Below are 18,017 nucleotides of genomic sequence, written 5' to 3'. Positions count from 1 at the left end.
CCTCTCCGCATCCATCTCGGCAAATAGCTGCGCCTCGTCGTAAAGCAAAGGCTCCACGAAGAAGTCGTCGTCGTCGACGTCCTCCTCTACGCCCGCCATGATCGATCCCCAGCTAGGTCGACGCGCCAATGAAGCTGTTCCCGGCCGACTCGCGTGCTTTCCTATTTGCTGATGCTAATCGCTGCTGGTATTAGGCTGGGCCGAGGCCCAATATATACGAGTTCATTGTTTCTTTTTTCCTTTTAGAACATTGTTACCGGTGCTGCTTGGACTCGTTTTCTAGGATATATATCCTATATACACGGCTCAATATGGAGAGAGATGGGATTGCAGGAATACATTGATACAGCTCTTGTTGGCCAACATTCTGGTTCCTCAGCTCTTCAAGATTTAATGAAGATGCACATAAAACACAAACCTGTGTTGGATGAATCGATTGCAGTGACATGTTGTTATATTTGGTGGCAGCGAATGGAGATTGTTAAAGAGGGAAAAGTAGCAGATCCTACTCGTACAGCGTTTGCAATTAAGGCATTGACAGCGAACTTTATCCCTGCATGGATGCATCATCCCCGAAAGGCTGTGGAGTATGAGGTTCGATGAGAGAAACCTGCTAGAGGCAGGTTAAAACTGAATATTGATGCATCGTTTCACCAAGATGGAACGGGGGCAGCTGGTATGATATTGAGAAATGATCATGGGGAAGCACTTGCTGGCTATGCATGCTTAACTATAGATGCTTCTTTTACACATGCGCCTATGTAACACGGTAAGAATTTCTCGAGCCTACAGAAAGTTCAGTAACAACAAAGCTGGGACTAAGGTCAGTAGTCCAAAATTATCGACCAATTCTGCTCAAAATACTACTGTTTTACAAAAAAAAAATACAGACCAAAACAGGCTGAGTCTCTGGTCAGCACGGTAGCTCCAGCCATGGACCTATTGTACGTGATCTAGCGTCAAGAAAATAAGCTTTTTAGCGCACACATGAGGTCACTCAGGGGCGACTCGATCCGCTTGCAGACGTATTCATGAGTAGGCACCTTGTCGACTGCATGCAAAAAGTGGTAGCAGAAAATTAAGATAGTGCCACTGAACAACCAGATTCTGTTTCGATGGAGAAAATTAAGTGCTAACCATCTCCCCAGCTCGCCATGGTAGGGCATGAGGACAACATCTTCTGCGCGACCGACGTAATATCGTCCAGAGTCACTTCATCGATGTGCTCTAGGAAGTGCTGGCTCGCTTTCCTGTTGTAACATAGACGGAACAACAAGCATACAGGGTTTTCATTAGTTCTCCACAAAAGAAGCAGGTTTCGTTAGAAAATAAGGGTCATGATAGTTTTACCCTGAACTATCGATCAGGATTTGCCTCCCAATGTCTTCTGTATGAATTTTCTGTAACATTAAGAAATAAGACTGAATAGGGAGCAAGATTGCTCGAAAAGATAACAGATAAAGAATGATTGAGGTGCTCTCTGCTTTACCCTGGATTCGAGGTTCCGTAGAACGGATGAAACTGTCGATTTTTTCGCTCGTTTGAGCTCAGCTTCACTAACTGTATAATAGAGACAATTTGACAGATTTCAGACCAAAAGATGTGGTAAATATGTAAGAAAGGCATGGCCAGCTTGTACCTTCACCAGGTCTTGCAATTGCTGTCAATTCTTTTATAGCAATATCAACAGCCTCAGCGACAAGATCGGATGGCTGGATCAGTTCAGAATGAGAAGGCAGTTCAAATGACCTGACAGATAAAACCATGCTGCTGTATGCACACTTTTATATAGCATTACAATTCATGTCAGTTCTAACTACAGGGCTCATTCTGGTAGCATCTTTAGTGAAATGATTGAAACAAAAACAACACCAAGGTCAAGTGAACATAATATTATTAGCTCAAAAGATGAAGAATTATATTTATCTCACCGTAGCCAAATGAATACCAAATAGACCAGTGTCATCATACACAGTACTAAATGCTGAAATTGCTTGCATCCAATCATACTCCATCATAACCAGGAGATCTGAAAATAAACAATGATTTCCTTAGCCTCTGTGCAGAAGCTGTCCATTTTTCTATAAAAGGTGCAATGTAACAAGAAACGCAGCTTTGAGTTTTAAAATACAAGCAAAAGATATGAATCACCAGGCATTCAATTGCACTGATATGAAATAAGTAACATAATTGATAGTTATAGTGAATTCGCAACTTACAAAGCCGGGATTGCATTCCTTTCCCCGGACCACCACTGGAGTATGAAACTCCGCCACCCATCAATGTCTGTAGATGGTTTTACAAATAAGCTCATAAGTTTCCTATGTACAATCACAGTACAGTAGCTAATGAGTTAACCAACAAAATAATTTGTTCCAAGACATCATTATACCTGCATGACTTTGATGATTACAGCTGATTTTGCCTGATGCCAGCCTCCTGGAACTTCAAAAGCCATCGCCACATGTGTCACCTACACAGGGGGCATGATACTAACCCAAAAGAGGAGAGAATGGAAACGAGCTAAAGACTAGAACAGGAAAGATCAGAAGAAGCTAAAGAGAGAAGAGTTTATCAATCACCTCAGAGTCAGTTTTGTGCCTGAAATCTCCACCAGTATATGCTGACTTTGTTGTGTGCAGAGGAGACCCCTTGGGCAGATCAGACAACAAGGGTGCTGCAATGTCTACCAAATGCTGGTGGTTCATGCCTGATGCAACAAGGGTGTTGTCATAAAGATCTACTCCATTTGGAAGATCCCACTGAACTTATACCATAACGAAAATGCACATACGAAACCATTTTTGCAGAAAAATAGAAACTTACAAAGTAGAAATTGTAAATGGCACCACGGTTGATCCTCGCAAGAGCCTCCTTGGTAGGGAACAGCGGGTTTCCAAGAGCGCCTGAATAACCAACCCGGTGCAGCGATTCCCGAAGAAACAGTTCAGGATTACTCTCCAGAAATGACAACTCCTCCCGAGCTTCAGCCACCTAAAGAACAAGAAATCATCCAACTCAATGGGCAGATCATCTACTTAATCTTAATCTGCAGATCATCATCTACTACTTGATCTTAATCTGCGGATATTGGTCACCTTACAGCGAACTTGGTTCCGGAGGAAGGCAGGGTTGCGAACGCAGTCGAGGAGCACCTCGACGGCCAGGGGCAGGCCGGCTCTGAGCGCGCCGTAGCGGTAGAACATCCTCTCCCTCCCGGCCGCCGCCCCGAGCGTGCCCCCGGTGGCCTCCACGCTGCGCGCGATCTCCCCCAGGCCGCGGTTCCGGGTCTCGTGGAAGGCCAGCCTCTCCAGCACGTAGGCGGCGCCGGCCGACGAGGGCGTCTCGTGGACGGAGCCTGCGGCGACCGTCACGCCGACGCAGCACATCGGGCCCTGCACGCGGACGCGGACGCGCGTGAACGATCGAATCCCACGGGACGTCAGCGATGGCCGTGAGCAAGGGGAAGGAGGAGAGGGCGCGCGTGGCGGCGTGGGTGCAGGCCCGGCAGCGGGTCGAGCAGCGAAGGGAAGCGCTCCGCGTAGGTCCTGCTCCTCCCTCCGGCGAGACTGCAGAGCCGCCTCATTGAGCCCGTTCGACGACGGCCGCCGCCGCCGGCGAGACTTCCGCCGCCGCGGAGACAGATTTTTTTTTGAGCCAATTGTTGTACCGCGGAGACAGATGGATTCGTGGGCCTTCGTAATGTCTAGCAAGGCCCAGTGGCAAGCAATTATGCATGCACGCTCACCACCAGCGGGAAACGAATTCTTTTATTAGGCCCTTTTGATTGATTCATAAGTTTAAGTTTTGTACTTAGTGTATATTTTAGTTATAAATTAATAAATACATTTGTATCTAGAAAAAGTTAAATAGTTAATATTTTCGATGGAGGGAGTATAGGAAGTGTGTAGATTTAAATCCTATGGATATCCGAAACTTGTTTGATTCATAGGAATATATCTCGTAGGAAAAATTCCTAAAGAAAAAAATTATTAGGTCCTACCTCATGGATACTTCTTCTGGCATAATAAAATACACTTTATCTTTTCATAGGATTCATGTAGATATAACGTTCCATTCCTATGCATTTCCTACTGCTATGTTTTTCCTATCCCATAAATCAGAAGAGCTTTTATTTTTCTTCTGTGTATCGTTGATGTCTAGACTTGTTCTGGTCATTATGTTGTTGTGGCTTGGACAGACAGTGACACCCTCCCTCATGCCACCCGATCTGTCGAACTGTCCTCTACTACATCGGCTCTGCGCCTCTCTTTCGACAGCAGATTTTCTGAGCAGGTGCCTGTTCACCTCAGGCCGGCTTAAACAAATCTACTAGTAAATATGGAGGTGGATTTGGATGGGACTGCTGTAAAATGGGTTAAAAACAGCTAGTTTAACATATTTTAGTAGATTTTTCTTGTAATTTTTTCATTTTAAATACCTATTATAAAAATCCGGACCTGGCTGCATGTACTCCACGCACGTGTTCAATAGCACCCTCTCCTAGATCTAAACAAATCGATCGGCTTGGCCACGAGGATTAGTCCATCAGTTTGCAAAATCATGGATTTATCCATCAGTTTGTTGAAGCCCTGGAGGAACGAGATGTATGAACAGTTGAAGGGTGCTAACCTGTGTCTTCAGGCCCAGGCCCAACGCAGTTCCTGTGATTTATTATTTGTTATTATCTGCAATGAAAACTTCCGTTATAGCGCTCTGAGATTCCAAAATCCACTCTATAGATGTAAGCAACATGTCCTCTTTTGATCATCGTACAGACCGTTCTTTGATTGATGTAGCATATTGCTTGAGTTCGACACATGTTGCTAATTGTGTCTGTCTTTGCAGAATTTAGAAGGTTCCCTTTACATATCTGCCTTTATATTGTTATATAGGGAGGAGGTGGCGGTGCGGCCTCAACACGTCTTTGGCGTGCAGGGTGGCGAGCTAGGTCATCGGGCCATGATCTGGGCTGCGAGGCCGATCCGGCTAGATGGGTCTTGCCACGGCCGGGCGAAGGGATCCGGTGGTTCCTCGGATCGCCGGTACACCGTAGCCTTGCGCTTGGACCGCCTCCTTCCTCTCATGTCACTCCGGCATGGAGGTGACTAGCGGTGTGGGGGCCTGCTAGTCTCACGAATAATGGAGGGTGATCCTAGGATTCTTTCTGTCACCAAGATGATAATTTGTCGGTGCTTGTCCCCATCGATCTAGCGGAAGTGGCATGTTCCGGAAGGCTCCGCCGATGATCTACGAGACGTTTCAAAACCTACGATCTATGATTGGGCGATGACGATGTTTGTGCATTGTTCCCTTTTTAGGGTCGTCGCTTTTGAAAAAGCTGGACTTCAGGTGCTATCTTGGTGGTGTTAGTACTACTGTTTCAATGAATGAATCACTGTAGCGGGACGTTTCTTTTGTGTAATTCTTTTTTGTTGTTGTGTGCATGTGCCGCTAGGCAATGCGTTGCTGCAGAGGTAATTAATATATACTCTTTATCGAAAAAGGTAATTTTTTTAGTCCCTGATTAAAACTTCCTAATTAACCACGCCATGCAATTTTTTTACACATGATGCATATTCATTCCATTTAACTCAGAAATCTGTTAGTAGAGATGCTCCTTCTGCACTGCAAGTATTGGAAAAGATGCCACATAGTAAATCTACCTGCTGATTTGCCGGTCAAGCAATTTAATCATCTGTATGCCACTTTTCTTGAATGGAAGGTTATTCACAGTTTCCTAGCAGTGCCTTATTTGCTCTCAACTTACAACTATCATCTGCTATCTTTTTAGTCTGCTACTTCCTGACCAACGTTGTTATTGATTGGCCACATGTAACAATATTAATTTGTGTTTATTTAGAAAATAGGAGCCTCCCAAGAATCCATCGAATATTTGCCAACATGGGGACGACTATGTTTGCCTAGTCTTTTCCGGACTGATGACTTCAACTCCACCTATCGTCCAACGAAGCTAGATACTATAGTGTGATATCTACACTAAATTTATGTATTCGTTAAAATGTCACGATCTGTAAGATTGAGTGAAATAGTGCCATGCTTTCTCAGACTCTCAAATCGTATGCGATATTAATTCCAAAAATTGAGAAGGTACATAAAGTTTCAGTTTAGCTCTTCAGTATAGTTTTTCATTGATAGTGTACCTAAATGTTCCCGCAGCAACACACGGGTGATCATCTATTTACATATATATCTCACACCAACATCAACAGTGCATGGCTTATTACAACTCAAGTGACACACATACACACATACATCACCAAACATATAGAATATCTCACACTCCAATACTCCGTCCATTAATAGATGTCGGAAGATTCGTCTAAATTCAGATGTATCTATGCACTAAAGAGTGTCTAGATACATTCGAATTTGGATAAACTTTGGACATCTAAAAATAGACAGAGGTAGTAATATATATCACAAGAATAATAAGCATGAAGGTCGGGCCTGGTAGAGTATCTCCACTTGTGTCGGATGGACACAAGGGCAATTGACATATATAAAATGGGTGTATCTTTTTGTGGAACACTGCTAACAAATCCGGAGCTTAGGAACTCGTGGTGAATACTGAATGGTATACACCAGGAGGAATTAACATACCAATTGATGGTTGAACAGATGTGTGGATAATCCTAGGTGATTCATCTGAGGTAGCTGGTCACCTTGGTGTGTTCGTTGAAGGAGGCGAACTTCGGTGGAAGCTTGGGCTCGTAGCTATCGTAGTGTGAGGTCGAGAGCCACTCGAGCTTTCTCCACCAGCTCCTCTCACCATTCACCGTCACCATCTCTTGCTGATCTTGTAGGCACGGGAGGCTTCGGAGGCTCCAACATCCCCGGACGTGAAACTCCTTCAACATGGGTGCAGTTATGGTGGCTTTGTTGTTGTTTCTGAATTGCTGGAGCAGTGGCAGATCCTGCAGACGTATCCTTTGGAGGTTCGGAAGCTGATACGTATCATCTTGCAGATCAATACTGCGGATGAAAATTTTCTTCAGGTTGTAGCAGAATAGGATGTCAAGTGTCTTGAGACATGGTAGTGTTACAGCATCTGGCATCATGGCCTCCAATCTTGGGCAGTACTCCAAGTGCAGGTGCTCTAATGAACTGAAGACAATACTACTGAATTCCGAGCAGAACAAAACAAGACTTCTCAGATTACAGACATGCACATTTCGTAGATTTTTCAAGCCTGAAGAATACTTGAAAACTTGCTTCATTTTATGGCACCAAAGTAGCTCGCATTCTTCTAGATCATGAAAATTGCTCCAACTAGAAAAAATTTCCATACCAGTATCACATGTCGCTGATACTGATTTAGTGACAGATAGAAGATGGTATAAACCAGAAGGTGGATGTCGCATCCCTGTGATCTCCACATGGCGGTCAGTTTGCTGGACTGTATTTGGTGACACAATTTCAATTTCCTGTGCAGAGCAACTGCTATATGCATCCATATATGTTAATTGCTTCTGCAACAACTCTTGCAACTGGTTATAAACCATTCCTTCATGCTGTAATCTCATGTTATTTGTACTGCATAGAGCGACTCGAACATAGAAAGAATGGAAAAATCGTCCATCTCTTACTAGATCCACGCAAGATTCTCTGAAGCCAAAGAAGAACATGCTGTTGGAAACACACACTTGAGAAACTTGATCAAAGTGATTACCATTTCCTTCATTGCAATGATCCAAGTAAAACACCTCTGGAAGTCTCTCTAGCATATGCCAAGGAAATCGCAACAGAGACGAAACACCCACTAGGAGCAATCGTCTGAGTTGCGGACCATTAGGGATATCTGCAGGGAGCTCGTGAATAGATGTACCTGACAAATCAACCTCCTCCAAAGCACCCAGATTCTTGAGCTCGATGGACCTAAGTTTTGTACATCCACGTAAGGACAAGTGTTGAATAAGAGGTGCGCCAATCAACGAGAAGGATTTCAGGTTATGATGCCCTTCCAATCTGATTGTATGGAACCTAGAGATTGACCTTGAGAGTGAAATCAGGTTATTGTTGTCAATGAGTTTAAGAGACTGAAGCTTCTGCATTTCTTCAAACATCTTCTGGGGGAAGTATCTTATTCGAGTCTTTGAGATCTCAAGGGTCCTCAGGATGGATAGCGCAACCATGGAACGAGGTAGCTCCACAAGGCTGGAGCAGTTTACAAGAATAAGCTCTTCAAGATTTGACATGTCCTGGAAGAAATTGGGAGGGAACATAGTTATCTGTGAATGTGACATGTCGAGATATATCAAAGTGCTCTTTCGGTTGGCTACATCTTGCGTGAGATGAGAAAAAGGAACTCCATTCATATCAAGGATCTCAAGCTGGCATAGACTGGACAATGGTGAACTCGTACTTTTTGTTGAATATGTGTCACTAGTTGTGGAGGAAACAAAGAGAGTTTTGAGATCATGGCAGCCTCGAAGTGAGAGCAACCGAAGGTTCTGGAGACAGCCAATGGAACAAGGGAGTGATCTTAGTGGAGTGTAGGAGAGATCAAGGACACGAAGAAAGCAGAGTTTGGGTAATAATTGATTTAGTTTGGAAAGTATGAGTGACTGTTGCGAGCAGCCTCTTAGAATAAGTGCAGTGGTACCCCTGGCTTCTTCCTCCTGGCTCAACAACTATTCTCGGCTTACATGCCATCCATGGTCACCAGAAAAGGAGACCCATTTCTTCTTGTTATCAGATAGTTCATCTACTGCGATGCTGTCTGCAATGAGGGCATGGTAGACAAGAAACTGTGCAGCAGTATATGTGGCTTCATTAGCTTCATTAGCAGGTGAAAATGGTAGCTGCAATAGAGAGTACTCCTTAAACGCTTCAAGGATGATCCTCCCAACTCGATGCATATAGGAACACTTGCTGCTGCTGATGAAGCTAGTTTTTTCTTTTGCCTTGATAGACTGACAAGGTAGGATGCCTTCGACGGCCCACTGGTGGATGAGCTCATCCGAGGTAACATCCACAGCTTGTGAATGTTTGGCAAAGATAGCCATGGTGTAGTGGAAGCAATCAAGGGCCACGCGATGCCAATGCTCTTTGCTTTCTTGATTCATCATTTTTAGTATGTGGTCGGCTGATTGATGCAGCGCAGCGAGGATAAGAATCACAACCTTGTCATCACTGTCAATGGATATAACTTCATCTTCTGACTTGCTCTTGTTGTAGGTATCTTGACAACTGGTTGAGATGATCCATCTAGAATCTTTCCACATGGGCGGAGGAAGCCCACAATCTCGAGTAAAACTGGCAATCTCAATTGGCGTCTCAAGGTTCTCAACCACTAGCAAGTACCTCTCTGTTGACAACTTCTTAATTATCAGAGGAACTATCACGTGTTGGAGGTGATGCTCCAAATTTTCAGACCTACCAACATCATAGGTGTAGTACTGTATCAAGAACTGCTCTTTATTGCGCATGTCACAGTAGTGGTCGAGCAGCCCGAGCTCCTTTGCCACCGTGGCGGCCAGTAGGTACTTGATGCTCATGATGCCACTTCCCACGACTTCATCTATCGTTGGCGTGGCCTTCAAATCTACTTTTATCACATGCTTGAAAACGCCCACGTAATCGATGCGTCCATAGGCAGCAGCAAATGTTTCTGATATGGCCCGTCTGAATGATGCCATGTGCCCCAGCCCGACATTCCAATGCACAAAACCTCTGTACATTTGTCCACGGAACAGATCATAATATGCATCCTTTCTGCGGTATCCATTAAACCTGACCACATAAACAGATGAATAATTAACACTTCATTAATTGAAATTATCAACAACAAGCTTGCCGAAAATGATTTGTCAACATCAATCGTGTATTCAGGGCATGCATTAAAAAATAGAACGAATGGCTTTAAATTAAGAAAGTCCAAACAGCCAACGGTGCACAGGTTTGATGCTGGGATACCAGTTTACAAAACATGCTCACAAGAGAGAAAAACAACACCAAACATTAATGATAGTGGCAGCTACAATCATTTAACAAATAGAAAATACTCCCTCCATTAATTCCAAAGAATACGACGTCCTTGTTTTTCATGTTTTTCCTTACCAAAAAAATTACTCCAAATAAGAAGATGGTTAGTCTAAAGTTAGCATCATCAGAAAGTGTTTTCCAATATGAATCTAATGATATTAATTGCGTACAACATCATTAAGATTTTGTTGCTCAATTTTTTCGGTCAAAGTTCAGCTTGGAATACGTGCGCGCTTTATTCATTGATTATTCATTGAAACGGGGGTAGAAATAAGATTATCCAATGCTTAGTTCTTTGTCCCCACGCTAGTCCCCGCTCCACACCTCTCTGCCTGCCGCCGACAACGCCGCCATGGCCCCCAAGTAGGGAGTGTGACGTTTAGCTTACTAGGTTGTTGTGAGAAAAAAACATACATTGATAACCAATACAAATACATTGTGTAACTTAAGAGATGAATGTAAAATAAAAAAAGTTATGAACAATACCAAAAGTCTCTATCTCTTAGATCTTCACGCCATTTTTCCCGCGTAGCATCAGGCCATCTTTCCCTCGAAGATGATTCCATGATGTATGTTCAGTAGTTTACCAAACTTCCTAGTTTTCCCAGCCTGGAAGAAGGTGACGTACGTGAATCGGTTAGTAACAAGGATTATGTGATCATTACCATAAGCAGGGAAACAAAAAAAGATTGTATAATGTGTGTAAACTGGATAGGACTAGTAGAAATTCAGTACTTGTTAAAGAAAGAACCTTCTCAAGATAAGAAAATACAGTCCACGTGCAAGACATACTATGCTAATAAAGGAATAAGAAAAAAAATACTAGTGAAAAATGAGAAACCGCACACTACTTCTTGAACATTTTTTTCGATATGGGGAAACTACTTCTTGAACATTGAGAAGTACTAGTGAGTAGTGAGTTACTGCACATTAGTTCCCTGGTGGTCGCTGCAATTCAGGGAGGCTAAGGAAGGACAAGGACAACCTCTTGATATTTCTGGGTGAGGTTCCTTTTGCTTGGAGTGAGCATGCATGATGGGAAAACAGTTCAGTTTGGAGCACGAGTGTCCGTTGCTGTTGCAACTTTTGTTGTTGATTAAACCCTTTCTCAGATGAACAGATATCCTATTTTGTCATATATTATTTAGATGTATCTTTTAGGACATTTCTGCTGATACATTTTCCCGATATTTAAATGTGAAACGGTGACATCAGCATATTCACTTTTGGCTACACCACATGCTAGATCTGGCACAAACAGTTCAGATAAGGGCAGGTATGAACCATTTACTCTCACACAATGATAGCAAATTTAAACTAAATGTAATTATATTTATATTTAGCAACATGTAGATCTTTTCTAATATTAGGATTTTTTATAATTTTAGATAAACGAAGACCTAAATTTTTTCAAGCAATGCTGAAGACATAAAGACCGTTGCTCGATCAATCAAGTGGAAATAATATAAAGCAGACACTTGTGCATCAACGTATATCGTTACCTCTCAGATGATCAGCTCTGGCCTTCTGAGAAGCTTTGAACAAAAGGAACAGGGAATAACTTGGCACATGCAGGATCTTAGAAGATCACAAGAACAATATTCAGCAACCCTTAAACGAAGGCTGCCGAATAAATATTAATGCACTTTCATTTCGCTTGATAACTGCACGCTAACTTCCTTGTACAGTCCTGAGGTAACAGAAGTAGTTGATGTTACTTGTTATTATATAGCCTAGAAGTAAGTAAATAAGAAATAACAGGAAAATGCACCTGGTGGTAGAATATTGCACTGTATGGGGGTAATATGAATGTCAACAGATGACCGGTCTGGTCACTAGATTTACTAATCTCAATAGTGGGAGCAGTGAATAACCTCTTTGTGTGTATTTGGTGGAACTGATAATTAGAAAAGCAAGAAAATTAAAGACTTGGGGAAACAACAAATGTGAGAAGCCAATATTTTTTTGGTTTTTGAGTATTGGTTAGAGGAAAAGGAAATTAAGTCTATGTGTAACAAGAACACAATGTCAAACACGCAAAGCCAGTGATTTTTTTTGCCTATGTTTTGAAATTCAGAGCTACAGTAGTTGTAGATCCAAAATAAAAAAAGTAAAAAAGAAATAAAATTAATCAGTAGCTGGAAAAAAGGGTTGTACTCTTGCTGAGGAAGAGCGATGGCAAACTGGAACTGGAACATGCAATCATTTTTCTTCTGTATCGATCATTAAAAACGAAGAGTATTGTGGATGTGTGACAGAAGGAGACACCAATGATTTGTTTTGTATTCTTTTTGTAACGATGTATAGAAATGGGCTTAAAACGTAAAACTGGATAATGCAAATATTTTTGGGTTCCTTTTTGTTATTGACCACTACAAACAAAGACTATTTTCAATATGTGAAAGAATGAGAATCAAGAGCGGAAAACAGCTGTGTGTGTATTTGTTTTTCTTCGTTGATGACTAAAAAGGGTTAGGTCGTAGACTAGATGAAAGCACGGAAGTGAGTGAAAATAGCAATGGAAGTTCAAACTGAAGTGACTCTACTAGCTACAATACAACTGAAGACATATTGAAAAACAAAACCGGTCGCATGAGAAATAAATGCACTGGGAAGCAGATTGGTGGAGGGCGCCGGGGGGGGGGGGAGTTCAACGGTTGCCCTTTGTGACCTGTATATATATACACACATATATAAGAAAACAGACCAAAGATGGGATGCTTGGTTACAGCAACAAGCAAAGAATACACTTTGCTCTTAGATTAAAGCTAAAGGAAGGAAACGAATCATGAATGAATAAAGAAGAAAGGGATAACTTGACATGTGCATCCATGCCAAAAAGACATTATCTGAACTTGAATTTTCGCTCTTGTTTTTTTCTATTGCCTACGGGATAAATTCAGCTCTGTGATTCCATGGTTATGGGTCTACCTTTTCAACTTTGCACTCTTGTACCACTAGGTAATCGCGGTGGTTGATGATACTCTCGTAAGTAGTGATCTTATAACTGGATGTTTGCGCATTCCTGAACATGTACACGAGGATAGCATAATTTGGTGCGACATTGGATTTTGTGGCAGTTTTGAAGTAAATGGAGAAAGGAGAGAGGATTACAAGAGATGAAATGATGTCTCAAATCTTGTGTGTTGATCTTATACTCTATCTTTTACATAGCACAATTTATTGTCACAGACAAGGAAAAGCAAAAAACAATATGCTTGTCCTTCAATCTTGTGCATTGCTCATAAGTGAACTGAAATAAAAGCACAAACTAGCATTGCCTTTATGTGGAAGTGCACAATTTATTAGGGTGACCATGCCTTCAGCTTGGTATAGTCTGCCATCCGGTACCACGGCGTTCCAAGCAACATATAGTCTGAAAATTGAACAAGCCAAAGAACAAGGCTGGAAAATAATTTTTATTTGCAAACCAGAAAATTTTGCTTAGGAGCCTCCTGCTGTGGCTCATCTGGAATGCTTCCACATCCCTGTCTGGATCCAATATCCAATCATTCTCACCTGCTTAACAATATGCGTGAGAGAAACTTGCAAAACTGAACTCAGGCATATCGGACATGACAAGAGCAGACATGGTTAGGGAGTGTGAATGCTACCAAAATGATGTGTTGGTAAGTCAAACAGGTAGAAAAATATTACCTTGTACACAGCCAGGTGAAGACGTCGAAGTCCCCATTTTACTTGATGTGGAACGATGTAAGCGCCTTATAGTTTACTATGTGCAGGTTTATGCACATGTAGAAGTAGCACTGAAAAACCGCTGATACATTAGGGATTGACAATCCCCAAAAGTAGGGAAGACAGATGATGGCAGCTCGAGTAGGAAGAGTTTCTATATCTTTTCTGTAGATTGCGCTTCTAGTTACAGCCATGATCTGAGAGAGAACATACATGACGGGTGAAAAATGGTACTGGTCAATCAGAAGAAGTGATCTCTGCAGTATGAGAAACAAGACCTAAGTACCAAAGATAATGGCATGGAACAATCATGAAAATTAGAGAGAAAACATAAAGTGCGTTATAGAGAAAAAGTTTCACCGTCAAATCCAGCACCCATTGACTGAAAAATAGGAAGCTGATATACTGCTGCCAAGAACATCCAACAGCTATACCTGCATTAAGACCGTCTTCAGGGAACCACTACATCTTGATTTACTCTGAATAATCTTTTCACAGGCTCTAGAAACTGCTTTAGCAACGACTAAAGTTAGAAAAGCTTGGCTTCATAGTCTTCCTAATACGCGTTGATGATATGCAATAGAAGAAAACAATTGGAGAAGCATACATGGACCACTGATAAATTTTTTGTTCTGCTTCATTATAAGGCAGAGCAAATCCCAGCCCGTGAGCCGCGTGGTCTCACCCAGAGTGGCCTGCCGCCGGCGCCTCAATGCCTCAACCCGCTCCCCCGCGTGTTCACATCCCGACCTCCGGCGCGGGCAGGGAAGGCGACGTCTCCGCCGATGCGCCGGCGATGCTCGCTTCCCCGCTCTCTCCCCTCCGCGCCATTGCCCACCACAACTCCGGCGAGACGCTGAAATCCTGTGGGGGGCGGTGGATCCTGGCCGGACAAGAAGAGCACCGTCGCTCGCTGCCTTCGACAATGGCCGGCGTGGATGCCGGATAGGAGTTTTTTTTTTTTGGTGGGGGTAGGATTCTCCATTTCCGAGTGGTATACGTCCAGTCGTGGTGGTGGGCTAGGCCGTCAGATAGAGAGGCCCATCTCCCTGCAGCTCCCTTCACATGGGCACAATACGCGTACAATTTTTCAACTTATAAATTACGCGTACAATTGCCTGAAAGGAAGAAATTAACCTGATTTCCCTCTAGCCACGAAGATTGGTAAGCACCCCTCCGTGAATTTCCTGGTTTCATGTTGTTTGCTCTTATGGCTAGCTCTTGGTTTCGAGACTAGTTTACCGTGCATGTGGGCGGAATCTAAAACTACACCATGGCATGTGAAGAAGAGTACAACAATATGGAACATTGACTTTGAAATAGACTACCTACCTATTGACTCATGTATATGAAAAAAGGGAATTATATAGCCAGCACCGAAGAAAGAACACAAGCAGATATCGCCGTTGAATGCCAATTAGAAGTGTAAAAAACCATATAATAAAGAAAAAGAAAAAAGATTGACAGCTGTGGGATTTGAACCCACGCCCTTTCGGACCAGAGCCTAAATCTGGCGCCTTAGACCACTCGGCCAAACTGTCCTTGTTGATATTAAAAGGGAAATATACTACTAGTACCATTATGACGATTTGACAAACAGAAAAATACTTATATTCAAAGGGAAATATTTTAATAGTACTAATATTATTATTTTACAAAAAGGAAAATACTTGTATACATTACAATTGGGATCTGTTTGGAAGATTCGATCAAATACAGATAAGTGCATTCACCGAAATATTGCTTCAAAGAAACAGTACAATTGAAGCCGCTAAACACCGTGCAAACAAGAAATCTATTTCAAAAGTAAAATCATGGACCGGACTCTGTACTATCGATGTCGCGACTCTGTCGAGAACATCATTGCTAAAGGAAAACAGCACGATAGCTTCTGTCGAGAACATCATTGCTAAAGGAAAACACCACGATAGCTTCTTCTTTGCCTTTGCCATGCTTCTATGTCCTTCGCTCATGTTCTAGTGTGTTTTTAGAAAGATCACCCTTTGCTACTGATGATTCTCAGTTGCGGGATCCCATATAGTTGGGCCGAATTATACCGGGTGGAGCGAGAAAATCATGACGCTAAATACTTAGGTGGCCCGATTGCCAGGCCAAAGGCGTGCTATCGGCCCAGGCCAGGCCGAGCTGCCTATGCTAGCTATAGACCGAAGTAAACTTTTAAAAATATGTGATACAAAAAGATAACTGAAAATATGTGATACAAAAAGATAACTGACAATATGTGATCCCATATAGTTTTCATTCATATGAAAAAAAGGACACTTTTTACTTTACTGGTCTTGCATCAAACAATTGATCATATATAGTTGGATCGAAGTAATAAAATCTTTAAATTTGTGTATTATACTCTAGACGAAGTAAGCATCGAGTCAAACACGGAATTAACGATGAACTTGCACTCTATCTCGATTATGGTACAAGTCCACTCTCACTTTTTTCTCAGTTAAGCTACTGCATCACTTTACTCCATATTTGGTAGATACAGCTCACGTCATTGGGACCGTCCTTAGTGCACAAACAAAGGACTCACACACATTCAATTGTAGACTTTGTAATTATTCCTCATTTTGCATATTTCGATTAATTATCACCAAAATAAAAATTATCCCATTACATATATACCAACAAACAAATATTCAGGATTATCAATCCATCACGAGACGCTTAACTTAGTAGATCAGTAGATAGGTAGACCCCAGACGGGTAGCTGGGTTGTTGGTCTACACGTACTTGGCGTCGGTGACCATGGAAATGCCGCTGCGTCCAAACCTGGCGACGGCGCAGTCGGTGGCGAAGAGGCCCGACGAGACGTAGTCTTCCGCGCCGCCCATGACGGGCATCTTGGCGGCGACGTTGAGCTTGCTGACGTAGTCGGAGCGGTATGTCTGCCCGAGCACGCCGTGGACGTCGTCGGAGAGGGCCTGGAACTTGAAGCCGAGGTCGAGGTGCGCGAGGCAGTCGTCGGCGGTGACGCCGTAGTTGTGGACGCTGGACTCCTGGGCGGTGATGGGCACGGCGCTGGCGACGAGGCGAAAGACGCCCCTGAGCTCGACGACGACGTCGTTGGCGGGGGAGGTGCGCGTGACGGAGAGCGCGGGCGCGGCGGCCGGGGACCAGCGCGCGCCGACGGCGCGCGGCAGGACGACGCGCTCGTCGTCGAAGGCGATGTCGAGGTGGTCGACTTCGGGGTTCCACTTCGCGGAGTGGACGGCGCCGAGGCTGAAGCGGTGGTGGCCGGCGAAGAGCACCCCGATGGCCTGGATCCAGGTGAAGTCGCGGCCGGAGGCCGGGTTGTGGTTGCCGATGAAGTGGGCGTTGATGTGGAGGTCGGCGTCAGAGACGATGCAGAACTCCTGGTCCTTCTTGCCGTGGAAGTAGAAGTTGTTGCCGTCGCCGCCGGTGAAGCGCGGGTCGCCGCACGCCACGCCCGGGTAGAAGTCGCACACTGCAGCACGTATATACATGTACACGTAAAATTAAGGCATATGTATGAATGAATGAATGAATAAAGGCGTGTATAGGAAAATTTTGGCATGCAGTGTATGCGTACGGCAGAATGTCATGCAGCCAGGGCAGAGGACGAGGCACTTAGTGGGGCAGCGGTCGGTGCACCTGGCCGTGCACGGCTTGGGCTTGGTCTTGTTCTTGCCCTTCTTGTTCTTGCCGTCGTCTTTGCAGGTGGACTCCGTGTTGCGTTGCCCGGGCACGAACACGGTCATCCCGCCCGGCGTCGGCTGTGCCGACGCCGACGTTGCCGCCGCCAGCACCACCAGCAGGGCCGACAAGACGGCCGCCGCTGACCAGCGAGTCGCCATTGCTAGCTTATCAAAGAGCTAGCCGGCTCGGTCGATCGATCGATCGAGATGTGTTTCTTGTTGGCTGTTTGTGTTTGTGTGATCGATGCTGCTATGGCCAGCGGGGTTGTCTGTCTTATAGGAGCTGGGCTAATGGCTATCATGGCGCCATGGTTGACCTAGAGCAGAGGAGGGGAGTACGTGCCGAGTCAGCAATGCAGATGGCTTTCCTTGCCTTCCTTGCCAACCAAGCATGCAAACACGTATAGTCAGAATTGCAAGCACACATCACTACAGTTAACTACTCCCACTGGTTGGTTTATCGTCAGATAATTACCAGTTGACAACTAGCTAGTAGCCCGGACGAAAGTAACAATGCATGCATGCTTCAACGTGAAAATACAGTGACCGATAGGTTGCGAGCCAGACCACGCGTGTACTGTATTTCTCCCTCAAAGGCTACCAAAGCTACTCGATCTGTGCTGCATGAATTGTTGT

The 18,017-nt window shown here is 43.8% G+C and overlaps 2 protein-coding genes, 1 long non-coding RNA gene, 1 other non-coding gene and 1 pseudogene across 4 annotated transcripts; all 5 read right to left on the bottom strand.

The window, feature by feature from the left end:
* Positions 1–895: 895 nt before the first annotated feature.
* Positions 896–1,379, bottom strand: LOC124706000. Its single transcript, XR_007004212.1, has 3 exons — positions 1,351–1,379; positions 1,138–1,250; positions 896–1,051 (listed from the first exon to the last, which is right to left on the bottom strand). It is a non-coding gene; the product is annotated as an uncharacterized LOC124706000 (long non-coding RNA).
* Positions 1,380–1,408: 29 nt separating this feature from the next.
* LOC124647005 (mitochondrial-processing peptidase subunit alpha-like) lies at positions 1,409–3,389 on the bottom strand. The gene is made up of 8 exons (XM_047187016.1): positions 3,099–3,389; positions 2,823–2,994; positions 2,583–2,740; positions 2,393–2,473; positions 2,220–2,286; positions 1,932–2,029; positions 1,640–1,712; positions 1,409–1,560 (listed from the first exon to the last, which is right to left on the bottom strand). The coding sequence occupies exons 1-8, from the start codon at positions 3,387–3,389 to the stop codon at positions 1,409–1,411; spliced, it is 1,092 nt and encodes a 363-aa protein (XP_047042972.1).
* Positions 3,390–6,195: 2,806 nt separating this feature from the next.
* On the bottom strand, positions 6,196–12,563 carry LOC124708677 (annotated as a pseudogene).
* A 2,602-nt stretch (positions 12,564–15,165) lies between these two features.
* On the bottom strand, positions 15,166–15,245 carry TRNAL-UAG. The gene has a single exon. It is a non-coding gene; the product is annotated as a tRNA-Leu (tRNA).
* A 1,200-nt stretch (positions 15,246–16,445) lies between these two features.
* On the bottom strand, positions 16,446–17,540 carry LOC124647004. Its single transcript, XM_047187015.1, has 2 exons — positions 17,276–17,540; positions 16,446–17,170 (listed from the first exon to the last, which is right to left on the bottom strand). The coding sequence occupies exons 1-2, from the start codon at positions 17,538–17,540 to the stop codon at positions 16,446–16,448; spliced, it is 990 nt and encodes a 329-aa protein (XP_047042971.1).
* Positions 17,541–18,017: the final 477 nt, after the last annotated feature.

This window comes from Lolium rigidum, chromosome 4, assembly GCF_022539505.1.
Source record: "Lolium rigidum isolate FL_2022 chromosome 4, APGP_CSIRO_Lrig_0.1, whole genome shotgun sequence".
In the NCBI taxonomy this organism is placed as follows: Eukaryota; Viridiplantae; Streptophyta; class Magnoliopsida; order Poales; family Poaceae; genus Lolium; species Lolium rigidum.
This window is presented reverse-complemented; position numbering and strand designations above follow the sequence as displayed.

Excerpts from the sequence above, each read along its gene's own strand:
- LOC124647004 (XM_047187015.1), bottom strand. The coding sequence starts at position 17,540 with ATGGCGACTCGCTGGTCAGCGGCGGCCGTCTTGTCGGCCCTGCTGGTG. Across the intron at positions 17,171-17,275 it reads TGGCTGCATGACATTCTGCC|TGTGCGACTTCTACCCGGGC; the intron begins GTACGCATACAC and ends TACGTGCTGCAG.
- LOC124647005 (XM_047187016.1), bottom strand. The coding sequence starts at position 3,389 with ATGTGCTGCGTCGGCGTGACGGTCGCCGCAGGCTCCGTCCACGAGACG. Across the intron at positions 2,741-2,822 it reads TTACAATTTCTACTTTGTAA|ATCTTTATGACAACACCCTT; the intron begins GTTTCTATTTTT and ends CAAATGGAGTAG. Across the intron at positions 2,474-2,582 it reads GGCACAAAACTGACTCTGAG|GTGACACATGTGGCGATGGC; the intron begins GTGATTGATAAA and ends CCCCCTGTGTAG.